General features: G+C 42.5%; 1 protein-coding gene and 1 long non-coding RNA gene across 2 annotated transcripts; one reads left to right on the top strand and one right to left on the bottom strand.

Annotated features, from left to right (window-relative positions):
* Positions 1-5264: 5264 nt before the first annotated feature.
* On the top strand, positions 5265-7899 carry LOC146991574 (uncharacterized). The gene is made up of 2 exons (XR_015035729.1): positions 5265-5421; positions 6553-7899. It is a non-coding gene; the product is annotated as an uncharacterized LOC146991574 (long non-coding RNA).
* utp6 (UTP6 small subunit processome component) lies at positions 7820-15429 on the bottom strand. Its single transcript, XM_085774741.1, has 19 exons — positions 15178-15429; positions 14526-14610; positions 14372-14413; positions 14070-14162; positions 13668-13715; positions 13508-13571; positions 13272-13390; positions 13011-13088; positions 12799-12880; positions 12405-12486; positions 12120-12298; positions 11761-11840; positions 11511-11588; positions 10901-11080; positions 9808-9888; positions 9317-9426; positions 9067-9133; positions 8751-8823; positions 7820-8463 (listed from the first exon to the last, which is right to left on the bottom strand). Exons 1-19 carry the CDS (start codon positions 15267-15269, stop codon positions 8309-8311), a joined length of 1788 nt encoding a protein of 595 aa, XP_085630867.1. The 5' UTR covers positions 15270-15429; the 3' UTR covers positions 7820-8308.
* Between the last annotated feature and the right edge of the window lie 526 nt (positions 15430-15955).

Here is a 15955-nt window from a genome sequence, read left to right as displayed (position 1 = left end):
CTCTACAGCTATGACTTGGCCAGAAAAAATAATGACAACATAATTCATAAGTCTGACAAAGGGAAGCATTGGTATTGGTTAGTGAAGCGGTGCATTTCATTCGGCCCGTGCAGTTCACTGTTCACTGACAGAGTTAACATTTCCAACTTTGTGCTAATCTGCATCAGGAAACATGTTGTGAAACTTTTGATGATTTCAGCAGCTCCCCTGAGGGTCCATCCTTCCATTCATGTGTTCTGCAATTCAATAAGCTCTGTGACTTCTACGGTTGGTTTAACTCAGGTTAAAATCTCTGAATGGAACGTACGCTGGCTTGTGCCCTGGCCCCGCAGTGCAACAGGTTGTTGATAAGGAATCCATACACCCCGTCCAGAGATACTCTACATGTTGCAACAGGAGATTTGTTGACCATTGCAAGAGCAATAAGGATTTTTAGGGGCATTATGACTGGGTTAATAAAACACAGCTGCCCCTAAAAGTCCCTCACTTTTCTTGCTGCCTTTTCGTTCTCTCTCCCTCCCTCCCTAGTTTAATCTTTGTATGTCTCATTCCAAACTTTTGAGATCAAACTACAACTTTTTCTGGCTCCTCAAGTGCGATTTGGTGCATAACTTTGGTATCTGTTCAATCGCGGCTTAAGACATGCAACAACCTGGACTGACCACAGCGTCTGAAGTATGACCTTTTTGGTGGGAGACGGAGGGGGGGGGGCTGAGTAATATATTTCACAAAAGGCAAGCATGCTTTCCAGTATTTATGAATTGTATATTTATAATGGCAGAGTTTTATTGGGAATTGCAATGACGTTCTTAAAAGGGGTCGAATGAGTTCAGGGCAGAATTCCCCAGAAGGAGCGCTCGGTGTGTTCATTACAAGTTTAGCTTTCACAGGAAAGGTAAACACAATCTGAAGATTTTAGCTCAGCAGAGGCATCTATATGATGCTCGCTGCATCGTACGTGCGCACCCTCACAGCTCTGGTCAATTTGAGAACTAAGCAAACCCCGTGACCCCCGAGCAGAAAGCAACCTGGGAAATGTAGGAAAAGTCTATTTAAAGTAAGTCTACGACCCTGCTAACAAATGGTGAGAGGAGAGAATATGAGACTGCCGTGGTGGGGGGGAAAAAAAAAAAAAGATGTACGCAGCACAGTGCAGCAAGTGGCGAGATGAGTCTGATTGGGCTTTTTAAACAATGTGAAATGCCACTGAGAGAGGCTTGGCAGGCAGCAGCAGCCAGCACTGTTTAATATCACAACTTTAATCAGCACACTTGGTGACTATCCCAGAGCTCCCCGTAGCCACGCTGCTTATTCAAACCAGGCTCATTCCACCAAGCCTCCCTTACTAGGCCCTCAGCTCTCGCTCTCGCACTGGCTCGTTCTCTCCTACAGCATATATGGAGAGCTTTTGGCTGGAGTGCTTTTTATCTGCTTTCTGTGATGTGTCATTGCACTTTAGTGGGCTACGTTGGAGGGACCGAGCGATGATAGCTGAGTGCATCCCGACAGATCTGAGCTGCACTAAAAACACAGAATGTATTTTCCATATTTGATTTTAAATTATATTTGATGACAATCTGATCACGAGGGCGTTAGGAGTGTTCAATATTTTCTAGACGTAACGTTGTTCTTTCGTATGAAGATATCACCTGCGATCACGAGGAATTTTACTGAAACCTTAAATAGGCTTGACACAGTGTCAACTTTCCTGTAACCTCAGTCCACAGCAACTTCTTACAGCCGCAATAGAAAATAGCAGGCTTGTAAAGACAAATGACCTGCCGCTGATCCGTAATGCACGACCTACAAATAACTTATGATCAACAGCTAACTTTTTAATAAATAAAACTGACAGAAAGATTAATGTGATGTTCTCCTGCCTACTGTGATGTCAGGGGGGACCGTTTCATTTACAGCTCTGTTTTAAGTGTGTTTTAATCATCGCAGAGGTCTCGTGTTTTTTAAAATAAAAATCCCATGCTTCAGCGAATGTCTTACCTATGTGTCACTTGCAGCAAGGAGATGCCACCATGGCCCTCCGCTCTATTAATTACATAAAGCATCTAGTGTCAGGATGCTAAATTCATTAGTGAGGTATGTACGGCATGCTAGGGTCAGGACAGATATAGAAACAGGCCTCCAAAACAACTTCTTCCCCACTTGACACACTTGTTCGACATAATAGAGTATGCCACTTTGTGATTTCTTGACTCTCTTTTTTTTTTTTTACTAGTTTAGCTAGGTTCATGTTGAGTCTGGGCTGTTAGCTGCCACAATAACAGTTAAAGATTTTAATAGTACGAGCTGTGCTCTTTGAAAGAAGATTAACGGTAAACGTTAACTGATTCTGCTCTTAAATTCAACTTTCTTTTTTTCTAATTTGGCCTATTTTTTGATTGAGCTGGAAAAAAAATTGATCTGTTTTGAAACAATTTATCAAGAACTGTACAGCAGAATGAGGCCAGCTATGAAATATGGAACCACTTTTTTTTTTCTTGAGAAGTGACATGTAAAAGTTGTTCATCATTGTATCCATCAGAGAGAGGACGACCTCTGCTCTGCTGCTGAAGCATGGGTGTCCTTCACCAGGCTGGATGTCAGAAGTTCAGCTTTGACTAATCAAGGGTTTTTAGCCAATTATTAAGCTGTGACATTAACTGTTTAAACCATTGAGCTATTAAATGCTTAATTTTTTACATTCCTTTCTGTTTGTTTCATTTGGCTGAGCACCTGCAGCTGTTTGCCTTTTGATTTGAGTAATTTCCTGTCCAAACTGTAGCTATCTCATACATTTAACATTAAAAAATAACTAATGTACTGTTTTGTGAAGTATAATACTGCCTGTGTTTTATAATGTGCCTATGGTATCTGCTGCTTACCTTATCATGCTGTATTCTGTGTTTAGGCCTGGCAGTTTTACTAATATTCTTAAATATTACTATTGCTCACCAGTAGTGTGGTATGAAATGCTGCGTTCACTACTTCTCGATATTTATAATGAGAATTAATTATCTAACATTTCACTGTGTTTTCAAAAACCAAATTGCCGAGCTTGCCCGTTTGTGTTCAGACCTCACGTGTCTTCCTTATATCTCTCTTTGAAACGTGAACGTGCGGCAGAAGTGTCTTGTCTATAATTTGGTGGTCACATGAGCCAGAAACTGGGACTTTGTAGGCCAGTTGAATTAATTGAGGACTCACCTTGCCCGCAAAGACCCAGCCTCTGACACACATCATCATCATCATCATCATCACCAGTCCCACCGCTGAGGAAGGTCCAAGAAAACGGTCTCTGAAAATGTCTTTAGTACCCAAAAACCTGCACTTAATTCCCGACCAGGTAACGAGGGACTGACTGCGATGGGTTTAATCTGTGAACACGCCGATACATACCCACTGATCTGCCGTCTGTCACTGTCTGGAGAAGTAGGTGATGCTGCCCCCCCGGTCGTTGTTACCTGCGTGCCGGGTATGTGTCAGCATCCCTATAGGTTTTATGGGGACTTCGCGTAAAAAGCGCCGACTGTCTGGTTGGTTGTCTGGCCGCCTGGAGAAGATCGCGTCTGCAAGCGAAGTTGAACTTCACCGTCCACCCACCGCCAGCACCAGCACCAGCACCACCGCCGCCCCAGTAATATCTGATCACTTGGTGTTGCACGCATCCCAAATTGAGCAAGATTATCCTTTTGGGGGGGTGGAGGAGGGGAGCGAATTGTCTTTTGGAAGAAGTCGGACAGTCCTCCTGGCCTATCTTTTCCCCTCTGCCCAAGGAGAAAAAAAAAATATGTAGACGCAACAGTGTCGCGCCTTGTGCCAGTCTCCCTCCTCCCGCCCTCCCTCCCTTAGCAAGAAAAAAAAAAGCTTCTGCGTTTCCCACCAAGAGATCCCCAGTGCGCACCCAGCACCCAGCACCCAGCCAGTCACCCAATATCCATTCGAGAAGACGGGGAGACGGAGACAGACAGAGAGAGGAGCCTGCTGCTGCTGCTGCTGCTGCTGCTGCTGCCTCTACTGCCATGCTGCAGCCTCGATAATGTGAGCAGGATATTCCCAAACAGCTGGAAGGAGCTGATATATGGTGCTGCGCCCTCGTGTTGGGCCCTCCCCAAAATGGACCGGTGCTAAGTGGTAACCTGGTTATTTTCAGCACGTCACTGGCTCGTCTCCAACTATAGGTTTCGGTTGGGGGCGCAGCAGTGTGGCCCCATATTTTCCAATTATTCTGAAAGAGCACCACATTGAGTAATGTCCGAGCATGTGTGTTTGCCTGTAAGTGCACACATTCCTGCAGTGTGTTGTTGGCTCGTCTGTCCACATGCGCCACACGGACCCCCGGGGGCCGAGCTCAGCTGCGGCGGCACCGGCGGCTCCGGAGCGGCGGCTCGTCTGTGCGGCTGTCTCAAGGTGTTCCCCCTCTTTTTATCGCTGCTGGTTCAGGAGGCTACATGCAGCCCAGGTTCATCACACCTCTCCTGTTACCTCCCTGAACAGCAACACGTTAGTGAGCTGCGCCACCTGGTGGCGGCGAGCCGACACGACGCTTCACTGACATTGCATGTGCCAAACGAGCAGCACTGTTTTATTCAGATCACCGAGTGAGATCACGTGTAGCTGCACATCAGGGGCAGCTGGATTCTGCTGGATAAATTCAATCAGTGGCGTCATTTCAGATTTTCCATTTAAGCAAAGTTACATGTTTTGTTTTATGATTAGTTTTTGTGTTATTCTTTATGCCATTTCTCATTTTTCTTCATACTTTATTGCATTCTAGTCATTTGCATTTTATTCAGTTGTGGAACCTTTTTGGGAAAAGTATTCTCTTCTGCCTATAATAGCCTAGATTTAGCCTTTATGTTTTATTTTATAGGCTATAGTTTGTATTCTGTTGAAACTTTGATACTTTGATTCTGTTCTGACATTTTTCACTCAACTTCTGTTCGGTTCTATTCTATTCTATTCTATTCTATTCTATTCTATTCTATTCTAGGGGTCATGCTCCACTTTTAGTAGCTGGGACGCTCCCATCATAAGTCCACAATAATGCCGGAAATCAGGTGATTTTCTTGTCAAAATAAAATAAAAGTGCTGCTGCTTAGTCCCAAAGAATCCATATTTTATTTCTTACTCCATTACTTTATTTGTAGTTCGTTGTCACATCGATTCCACATACATCTCTATTCGCTTTAGAGTGTCATTTTCAATTTGGAAATGAGTGCATTTTTTATTATTTTTATTGTGAAAGGAGATACTGGAAGTAATGTGTGTGATTCATGCTGACTTGACGCAAAAGAGCTACGGAGTTGGTTCCTGACAGGAACTGGCCGGCTTCTCTTAAACAAAATAATTACCCATCACAACATTAACGACAGGACGGATGTTCATCCTCATCTGCAGCCTCGCGGTAATATCTGACTCCCGGAGGTGAGTTTTGACTCCGATCATAAACGTCTTCGTCATAGAGCGCGTGCGTTTTTGATCTCGGTGCGCATCTTGTTCCTCAATTCGCCAAAACTCAAGATCCTGTTGCACTGCAGAGTCAAAGTGATGTTTTCATATCGAGCAGATCAAATGTCAAATCACGTGAATCTTTTGAGTATTGGAGCAAATTCATTAATACTGACATGACGTCAGCGTGTGTTGAGGGAGTGAGGCGACCAATGGAGCAGTGGGAGAGGCAGGAATGTAAATACCCTGCTGCTCAGGGCAGAAAGGCACATTGACAACTGGGTTTAACTTATTACTGTTGTTTATGCAAAATATATATGTGGAAGGAAGAGAAAAGTGTTATTTCTGACTAATTTAAAGTGGGAAGAACCCTTTACTCACTTCCTAATCTGGTCTTCTGTTTTTACAGTCCAAGTCTGGTCTGAGCAGTGGTTTGTGGTGACCAAGGCAGGCTGAGGTTAGCTGACCTTAAATAGTTGAGGCTGTGCAGCTGATATTGTGTCATTTAAAGACACTTGCCCTCTCTTGTTACCGTAGCATTGCTATTCTTAGCATGTCATAGATATGATTTCATCACAAAAGCATATTGTATCAAGAGTGAAATTCTTGTTTTTCTTTCCTCGCCACCTAATGATATTTTTAATTTAATTTTTTTTAAATTAAAGTAATGAGTAATTCAAGTAAGTCAAGTAAAATAAGAATGTACTGTCACTTTTTGCCACTTTATGTCATAGTTATTGCAAAACTTAAATAGGAAAATTACACATATTATACTAGATTCTACCAATTCTACTTATAGGGCTGTTTGAAAATGTATTCTATTTTGTTTTATCAGGTAAAATATTTATCTAAGGAGTTACATCAACATTATCAAAGTGAAATGCTGTGGTAATTACAGTGGAGCTGCAATGATTAGTCAATCACTTAACCATTATGAGAATCATTTACCTCAGTTTTCAAGCAAAAATTATTGTATTGTATTTTTTTTCTAACTTAGTAATCTTCTGAGATGTTACTGTGCTTGCTGTTGCCATGAGAGTCACAGGGCCCACACCTTGCTGCCTCCTCAGTGCACCGTGTGTCATTCTGCCCTTTCGCTCTCTGTAGTGCAGTGGGGCCAGTAAGCACCGGATGCAGCCAGTGCCCGGCTGCAGGCGGCCCTCCCAATGGTCTCTCCCACCATGAAAGCAGTAGTGGATGCAGTCTGGGCAGTGTGGAGCATAGGGGCCTCCATCTATGACTACATTCACACCAACGCCATGGAGGAGCGCATCCACGCTCTGGAGAACGTCATCACCATCCACCAGTGTGTCATCGGGCTGCTATCTGCCGGCGTGTTGGTACTCTTCACCTACATCGTCTTCAAGAAGCTCTGAGGGTGTGTGTGTGTGTGTGTGTGAAGGGGTGGGGGACACTGGGGTCAAACACGGTAAAGCAAACGCTGATCAGACAGACAATGGGGAATTTGACACTTTGGGTGCATCATCACACAGGCTCATGAGAGCTTAGAGCTGTTTCCAAGGGAAGAGACGGTAACGAGGAGACGAGATGTCGTGGGACCGAACACACACTGGAACACTATCGACATACAACCTCATCAAAAACATGGAGTTTTTATTTTATACTACCATTTTTTAACATCACTGCAGTGCCACCTTTTTCATCTAGTGTGGGGGACAACATTCAGAGCCGTCAGTTATGTAGGCCTAATGGTTGTGGATGAGGCAACAGGGTCCAGCAGTTTTTTTTCTAAAGGTTAGAATAGAATGTTTTTATAAATAAGATGACAGGTTTTATGCACCACGTATCTAAACCGTATATTTAACTTTAATTGGTTTAAACCCCAACAGGTGAAAATGTTCCCTCTTTACACTTTATACCTAACCAGGTTAGGCATAACAGCATTATGCTTTTTCTGTTAATGTTATGTTATACCCCATAGCTGTTACATCACTGTCAGTACAAGTGCTATAAAAGAAAATATGAAGTGTCCTTAAAAACAGTAAATATGTATTGATGTTTGTGGGTAGCATTTATTTTATCTGTCCATTGAAACTTTAAATAGATGTGCTACTCATGTGTAGTACTGCTGCTGCTTAATATTTATGTTTTGTTTTTGTACCATGCAATAATGTCACATGTAAATGAGATGTTACTACCGACTGCAAACACTGGATTAATGTACGGTACAAAATGAAAAGTGTATTTTGGAGGATCATGGTAACTTCATTTAGTGTCACTAACCTACTGAGGAGACTGTTAAACAAAGGATACTACTGCCATCAGAGTTTCAAATAGTAAATGTATGTCTGATGTGTTTATATTGTGTACACATTTGTTACTGTCCCAGAGGGAACATAACAAGAGAACATCCAAGGATGAAACATTGTTTTAATGTCATTTTAACAGCAAGGTTGTTTTCTCAAAATGCCAAATAAATGTGAAATTCTTGCAGGTAAATTGCATTTTCTTACAAGTTTCCAACATCAGCTTGATAGCAAATACGAAACTTAGCTTTTGTATACAAAATGGAAAGCTGTGTGAAGTTATAAAACACAGATATAAAATGATTCTGCATAAAGCTGAAATCACCGTTGGGGTTTCACTCTCATCTAAGGACACCCCCGAGAACGCCGTCAGAACCACCGACGAAGAATCGACTGCAAACTTCAGTAACTGCAGTACTCGGTTTCCACTTGAAGGCAATGAAACAATTCATGAGCCGTGATCACACTAGTCTTCACCAGGACCAAGAGGAACACCTGCTTGAAAACCTTCCGGCTGATAAACATAGACGCAGTTGTTAAACACTGGCTGAACCTACAGGCCTCCGGCTCGAATACCTGTCCCTTACATAATCTACTTATAGGTGTCCGGTCTGCAGCAGCGTATATTTGGTGGTGAATCTCTCCACATTCTCTCCTTCCAGAAACTTCATGGCTCTCCAGTGGATCTTGCCACAGTTTTCTGGGCTTCCGTTGGGTCCCAGTTCCTCCTGGATGTACTGCAGCCACAGATCTTGAAGGAAAAAAAAGAAATCAGAAAAAACGTAACAAAATCCAAATGTGGAGATGCACAAGGATGTTTTAATGAAATAATATGACACTTCTTCAACATCCTATATCCCAATGAAAACATATTTCTTTGTCCTAGAAACCTAAGACTAATGGTTTGTGTAGGACTCAGTCGCATATCAGTATTTTCACTTATCTACATCTGAACAGACAAGTACTTCTATCTTGTCTTTGATGTTGTGTTTTTACTTTTCCATTTCAGTCTTATTCCTTTAAGTCATTTCAACTCACCGTCATCTATTGTACCAAACTCCTGCAGGGCCCTCTCGTAGTAGTCCCTCAGATTGTTCATTCTTGGAGTCTCCTGGATAAACAACATTGTTGGCTTATCGGTTATACAAATACCATCAAAGTCCACCGTCTGTTTGTTTTTTACAGACTTTAAAGTCTCTTGAAACAGCTTCAGCAATGTGTCAATAAAGCCATTACAAGTGGCTCCATATAGCCTGTGGCAGATCAAACTGTGTGAAGAGGTATTTTGTGAATCTGGTCTGTTCTGACAAGTTTTCAGACTCAAGAGAGGTTACATAAGAGTTTTCATACGTACTTGCTCCTTCTCAATCTGGATCATTTTGGTGAAAAAGGCCTTGGACAGGGGACGTATTTCCTGTAAGCTACAGAAGAAGAAAGTTTATTTAAGATTTAAAAAAAAAAACAGTAACAAGACAAGACACACTTTGTGTGTTTGTTTTTTGCACCACAGCAGTTTTCAGGACCAATTAAGATGTGTGTTCCTTCAGTGTTATTTATCATTTAAATGGAGGACACCATGATCAGACAACGTTATTAGTTTTCACCTTTTAAAGGTCTTCCTGGCTTTCTTGTAGCCTCCAGTGGAGTAGGACCAATCGAGGTAGCTCTCTTTCATCTCCATGGCAACAGCCGCGACTGCAGACAGCAGACCTCTCTGGGAACACACAAGAAAACAAACTGTCTGCATGGTATTCTCATTTCAGAGGCCAAAACACTGAGCAGACATAAAGGGCTTTTGATCTCCTGCAGCTTCATCTCTGAGTATTTATCTGCGAGTCGTATCATCAGCGGCGCCTGTGTCTCCTGATTCCAGTTTAGCTCTATGTGTAAGTGCTTCACGGTGCCGACCAAAATGGTGACATGACTTGTGCACAACACCTCACTTTATGGTGCAGTTCATTTTTAATGTTTCGAGAACGCGTCACTGGAGAAATACGTAACCAATGCTGACAAAAGATATCGGCTGCAAATGCAATGAGACACCGACACTGTGCGTTAGTTTCAAAGTGACTGGGATGGATTGAGGTGGGCTTACCTGGAAGATGGCCTCCGTTTCCTCAGGACTCTGCTTGGCGGCACTCCACTGGACCTGCAGCTGCCACAGTGGTAGACTCTCCTGTCAGAACAGGACAGGGGAGATTTGGCTGTTAGTTGGTTCCTAACAAGCATCTTACTCAGCAGGGAGTGCACCTGCTGCAGCACTGAATGTCGGTTTGTGTCGTCAGTGTCATGTGTTGTCATCTCCACTCAGTCCATTTCATTGTCTCTGAGTTTTTTCCCCATTACATGCGAAGATTTTAGTAAAAGGTAGGCATCCTGGTGTGGCATCAGAGTGACAGATCACCTTGTCCTGCTCCCAGCTAGTACTTTCCCTAAAGGTCAGTATCAATTTTTAGAAAGTGCGTGAGTATACAGCAGTAAAGTGGATTAAGGAAAAGTATGTGCGTTTTCTCCGCTCATTTATCTGTGCTCCTGAGCCGTGCAATGCGGCAAGATTTTATTGTTCGACACATCAGACGTAAACCCCCCGGGGCTTTATACTATTTCCCAACACTTAAAGAGAGTGTTTATCTTGAGAGAAAAGACTTGCATAATGAGCAGCGTGTTGTAATCCTCCTCACACAGCTACTTCTCAGGGCCAGTCTTGTGAAACCCCCGACACAACAATAACCAGCTATTCTGCTCGCTACTATAGAGGCCCACGGCTGAGTCGAGGCATTTGTATTCATGCGGCATTATACTGCGATGCACTGTGGAACAATGACTGAGGTAAAATGTTAGGCCGTAACTAAAAACTAACATGCTTTGGTCTGTACTTTATATGTTCATAAAGGTGGATGTATAACTTTCATTCGTCTTTAGCTTCTGTCGCATGCAGAGAGAGCCATTTGAGGAAATGAATATGATGGAATAGAAACTAACTGGGCCAAGGACACGGCCCACTTATACAGCAGTGCTGGTGCGGGTGTGTGTGTGTGTGTGTGTCTGCTCTCCAAGGATTATAACTCAGCACAATTGATGCAGTGTGTGTTCTCGATGCAATCAAAGAAAATTACCAAACTTGATGCCACTGTAAACAAATTGTGTTAAATCAGTGTGTGTGTGTGTGTGTGTGTGTGTGTGTGTACCTTGGGATTAACTTGTGTAAGAGCATCCTGGAATAGCCTGCCCATGTCTCCGCTCCCCAGCTGCATCAGCGTCCTCAGACTCAGGCTCCACGCCGACACCGACTGGCTGTAGCGCTGCGTGGCTGCCATGGCAACGCTGGCCGCACCCTCAGTGTCTTCGGATGAGAGCAGGATCTGCAGCTGGTCACATGGGGAACATTCACGTTGGTCGGTCGTTTCCACACACGAGTGCACTGGATTACCTTTGCAACACCTCCTTTAATATAACTGATTTCCTTATTATTGTCTTATTGTCTTCATTATCTGAGTCCCGTCTCTCCAGGTGACTATAGACCACACACTGTCACCACATACTTGGTCACTGAGGTCCATTTGGCTTCTCTGAGTTCTTCTAATTAACTTGGTCTACTCTTGCACACATCACTGGAGAGAGCGGTTTTTTATTATTCTGTGGGTTAGTGACTGTTATTATCATTCTCTCTCTGATCACAGCGATTGCTTAAGTGCAGTCAAGTTACTTTACTGGTACTTGTGGAATTCTGGACAAGTCATAATTCAAAGAGGAGGAAACACCAAACCAGCTGTAGATTTAATGAAGACATTATTTTACCCATTTCTTATAATAGTCCTCCTTCAGCAGCGCAGAGTCGTGGGCGCGCTGCAGCACTCCCAGCAGCCTCTCTTGCCTCTGTGACACAAGACGCATTAACACATGATTGGATTAACCCTTTACACATTCACCTCCAAAACCACTGGAGCCACTGATTTTTTCCACGTAACATTTATCCTAAGAAGCAAACAAAACTATGTAGTAATAAGAATAAAATGGCTTTGCTTCAAACTGAAAGATTATTTGTCACCTTTTCCTGCAGCTCCTGGACGTTGGTCTTTCTTTTCAGTCTTTCCAAGCAGAAGGCCACATAGCAGGTCCACATGGGCTCTAGAGCACAAAGCAACGGTCTGTTAAACTGCCACATCATGCTGTCAGTGAACATACCAGCAGTACATTAGTTAAAGCGACCAAAAAGTCCAGTTTAAGATGGTTTAGAAGAGTTTTCACAAGACATCAGTGATGGCAGTGACAGTGACACACAGAGGGATGAAACCTCAACTGTAATGAATAACCTATAACTGTCTTATGGTTATTTCATTTCACACTTCTTAAGAATCTGAAGTGCCTGTGTGTGTGTGTTTTTTGTGTGCATGTCTGAGTTCCTACCAGTGTTGAGGCTCTTGACACCCTCCTCGTAGACCTGGCAGCAGCGCTCCTCTCTCCGGTTGATGTCGGACGCCCGGCCTTTGGCAGTCTGCAACTCCTCCCCGGCCATGGGAGCCTCCAGCTCCCTCTTGGCCATGAAATCCCACGTCAGGCTGTCCTCTGTGTAGTTAGTCTGTAAGCTGGAAACAAGGGAGAAAGGAAGGTGCAACTGGTGCTTAGTGGAGAAGCTTTATTTTCAGTGTGGGGGAAAAAAGCAGCAGTTTTGTTGGTAAATCACAGCCTTACTCTTGCAGGATGGAGTCCTGGATCTCTTTGGTGAAGTCAAAGATCGATGCGACGTTCAGAAGTGAGACGACAAATTCTGCCTCTGTGGGAACAGAGAGTTAGTTGGAAGGATTGTTGCCACTCGCGTAAGGCAGGGAAGCAGAGCGAAGGGGAATCTTCAATTATATTTAGTGTTTGGTGAATTGGAATTGAATCCTTGGTGCCATCTTTGGTATTTTGATTTTCAATATCATTAATGGCAGCACTGATGATACTAAAAACAATCCTTAAATGGTACCAGATATGACAACTAGCCCTTTTTGTTGAAATCTATTTTAAAAGATGTAAGACTGTAAACTTTCTTATTTCTAATGTGGTTGCTGTTTGTGTTGAAACTAATTTTGAAAAGCCTTACCTTTGATTTTCCCTGTAGCATCTCGGTACACAACCTCAGCCAGTTTACCACCCAGGATCTCTGGAGGGAACTCATATTCACCCTGAAAGACGTGAAGAGCAGGTGTAATACAAGGTGAGAGCTTTTCGTGCGGTGGTAAGTGTAGGTGTGTATTGCCTGGTGTGTATTGTCTTCTTGCATTTCCCACTGTGTTCGATTGAAGGCACACTCACAAGATCTATCTCGGCCGTCTCCAGTTCTTTCTTCTGCTTCCTCAGCTTCTCACAATGCAGCAGCTCCATGCGGAAGTACTGATAGGAACATGTGGGAGAAAATCTAAATAATGTATCCAACAAAAGCATATCTATACATCACAACCATTCTCTTCACAGCAGCTGCCACAGACATTTACCTCCACTCAAAGAAAAACAGTGAGGCAATCAATAAAGCTTTCCTTTAAAATGTTTTTTTAAAGCATATTTTGCTTCTTTTACCTCTTGGTAGACCTTTTTGTTGTTTGGGTGGAAGCGGAGAGCCCTCAGGAACAAGTGCCTGGCACTTTCAGAAGAATCTCTATCCTCCAACTCGCTCTTAGCGGCCATGATCCACAAAGCTAAATGGGCAAAAAGTAACAATAAAATCACTGTCCAGATTACATTTTGACCCTTACATCATGTATCGATATTTAGGAAAAAAAAGAGAAAGAAAACAGGGAGATAAAACTCTGTACCTGGTTTGTCAGAGTGGATAGCAAGCATGGCTGAGAACACCTTGCTGATCTGTCCCTTGGTGCTCTGATGAGTGAAGGACAAAATAATTAGAGCGAGAAGACACTTTATATTTAACCTGAAACAGTTGTACTTGATGCAAATAATGAGCTGTTTACTTACCCATTTCTTACAGAAAGCCACATGTGAGAGCCAAAGCTGCACGTCATCCTGCAGGAAACAAGGACATGTGACTCATAAACCTACACATGCTGCTAATGTTTTTCCTTAGGAAGCCAAAATGTATCTGTATATTGTTTTTTAGGTTCAAGGGGGTATTAAAACTACACAAGCTCTTTCTTTATTGGCCATATCTGTCAGTAAAAAGCATTATGTTTCAAATGATCTCCCAGATATGACCACTGGAAACTACAATACTGATTTAGAAAAAAGAAGTTTTGCTACAATTTGAAACCAACTCAGCTAAGTTTAGATGATTTTCAAACTGTAATCATTTGTTGCACCACGGATGTTGATGTTATGAATGACCTGACAGTAGCTTTGTAAATGCTGTGTGTACAGTACCTTCCACTTATTTGTTGCTCTTCTGAAGATGCTGTTTATTCTGTGGATGATGGGGAACTCGATCTCTTCTCGTTTGAACTGGTAGTGTATGTGCTGCGAATGAGAGATCAAGTACAGTTGAATGATGTGACATTTAAGCTTCCAGTGTCCATTCACTCTGTTGGCCTGGTACCAGCATGTTAGGAAGTACTTATTACCAAAATCATAAGAATTATTAATACTTAATTGAATTCACGGTAACTATCAGTGTAAGACAAAGTGACACATAGAGTCTGTTTCCAATGTTTCCAAAGGACACTTACCGCTCTTCTCTTCTTGACCAGCTCCAAGACGTTGATTTCATACTGTAATGAAACATTAAAAAATAAGTGTATCGAAAACAAAAAGTTGCCTTCATTTATTCATTGATTTGTGTAATATCAAGGACAAACAGCTTGGATGATGATGGTTCTCTACCTGGATGTATGCAATGAAGTCCTCTTTCTTTATAACCAGCCTGTGGAGCTTGTACTCCAGGGCTGTCACTCTCTTGATTATGCATCTAAAACGGTGGAGAGAAACATGTGAATTATCTTTGAAGGACACAGTACACACAGACCTGGGAACAGATCTTGTGACTAAACCAATAAAAAGCTGGTCAGGCTTTGGGAAAGGATACCATCACAAGAAATAATATATATATATATATATATATATATATATATATATATATATTCTCTTGGCCCAGCTAATTTGATACTACACCCCAAAACAATGTTGAAATTCTGCTGAAATGTGGTATTAAAATGTAACAAACGTGGAGAGCAGTGAATGGAACTGGAGTCAGCCTGGACGAATGTCTAACATCGTAAGAGCTAAATCGTGTTAAATAAATCTTATTTCTCTAGTCTTTCATCTTTAGCAGTGAGCTCACTGGGGGAAAAAATAACAAAATGACAAAATGGACGTTTTTGTCCAGTGTCTTCGCACTGACTAAGTGTCCACAGTTCGCCACTACTCTGACAAACGGTGTCCACAACAGCGAAACAGAGCTCTTTACACAGTGATTGTGATGTCCACTGCTCGGCTGAGGGACAGAGTCTCCACGGCCGAGGGTCTCTTAACTTACTTGACTTCTTTCTTGGTGAACAGTCCCACTCTCTCCAGCTGCTCGAGCTCGGGGATCCTGTCCTCGATCCGCTGCTGGACGATCTCAGCCATCGTGTCCACGCAGTCGTCACGTGTTCAGATTTCACTTGTTATATTTGGCGATGTTAATAATGATATTAATTAATATGTCACCTTTACATTGACGTACACGACTTCAGGCGACGAGGCTGACTCTCGTCTCCACCACACATGTGTACCGGAGTTGTGATTCGCCGCTCTTCCGGTTCCGTCTGCAAATAAGTTCCGTCGGGAAACATGAGTCTAAAGTTGTGCGTGTGTGTGTGTATGTGAAATTACATTAGTATTTGTTTATGAAGACCATCCTATTGAAAGATAAGCAAACACGTTTTATTTCACCACTGGAAACAGCCTTTCATCCCCTTTGTGTGTTGCAAGCTTTTTTTTTTTTTTAAGTCGAATAGTAAGTAAGATTAAGTACAGACACTGATGTATGGTAAATGATAACAATAAGCAAAATCTTATAGAAATAAGGTCACCATTATTAAAAAAAAAAATTTCCCACACATTTAATCATTTTCATTTGAACTGCAGATTAATTTATTTCACAACATATAAACACATTCATCTATTTGCAACTTATTATTTTTGTTCACATATACAGTATGCCAGTCGCAGCTGGAAGCGGGATTGAGTGTATTCACTGAATGTATGTGGCTACTGGCTAGACAGATGATACAGTCCCAGCTGCGGACTCGTCCAGATCTGGACGCTGATAA

This window comes from Trachurus japonicus, chromosome 1 (assembly GCF_045865225.1).
Source record: "Trachurus japonicus isolate A0001 chromosome 1, Traja_1.0".
Classification (NCBI taxonomy): Eukaryota; Metazoa; Chordata; class Actinopteri; order Carangiformes; family Carangidae; genus Trachurus; species Trachurus japonicus.
This window is presented reverse-complemented; position numbering and strand designations above follow the sequence as displayed.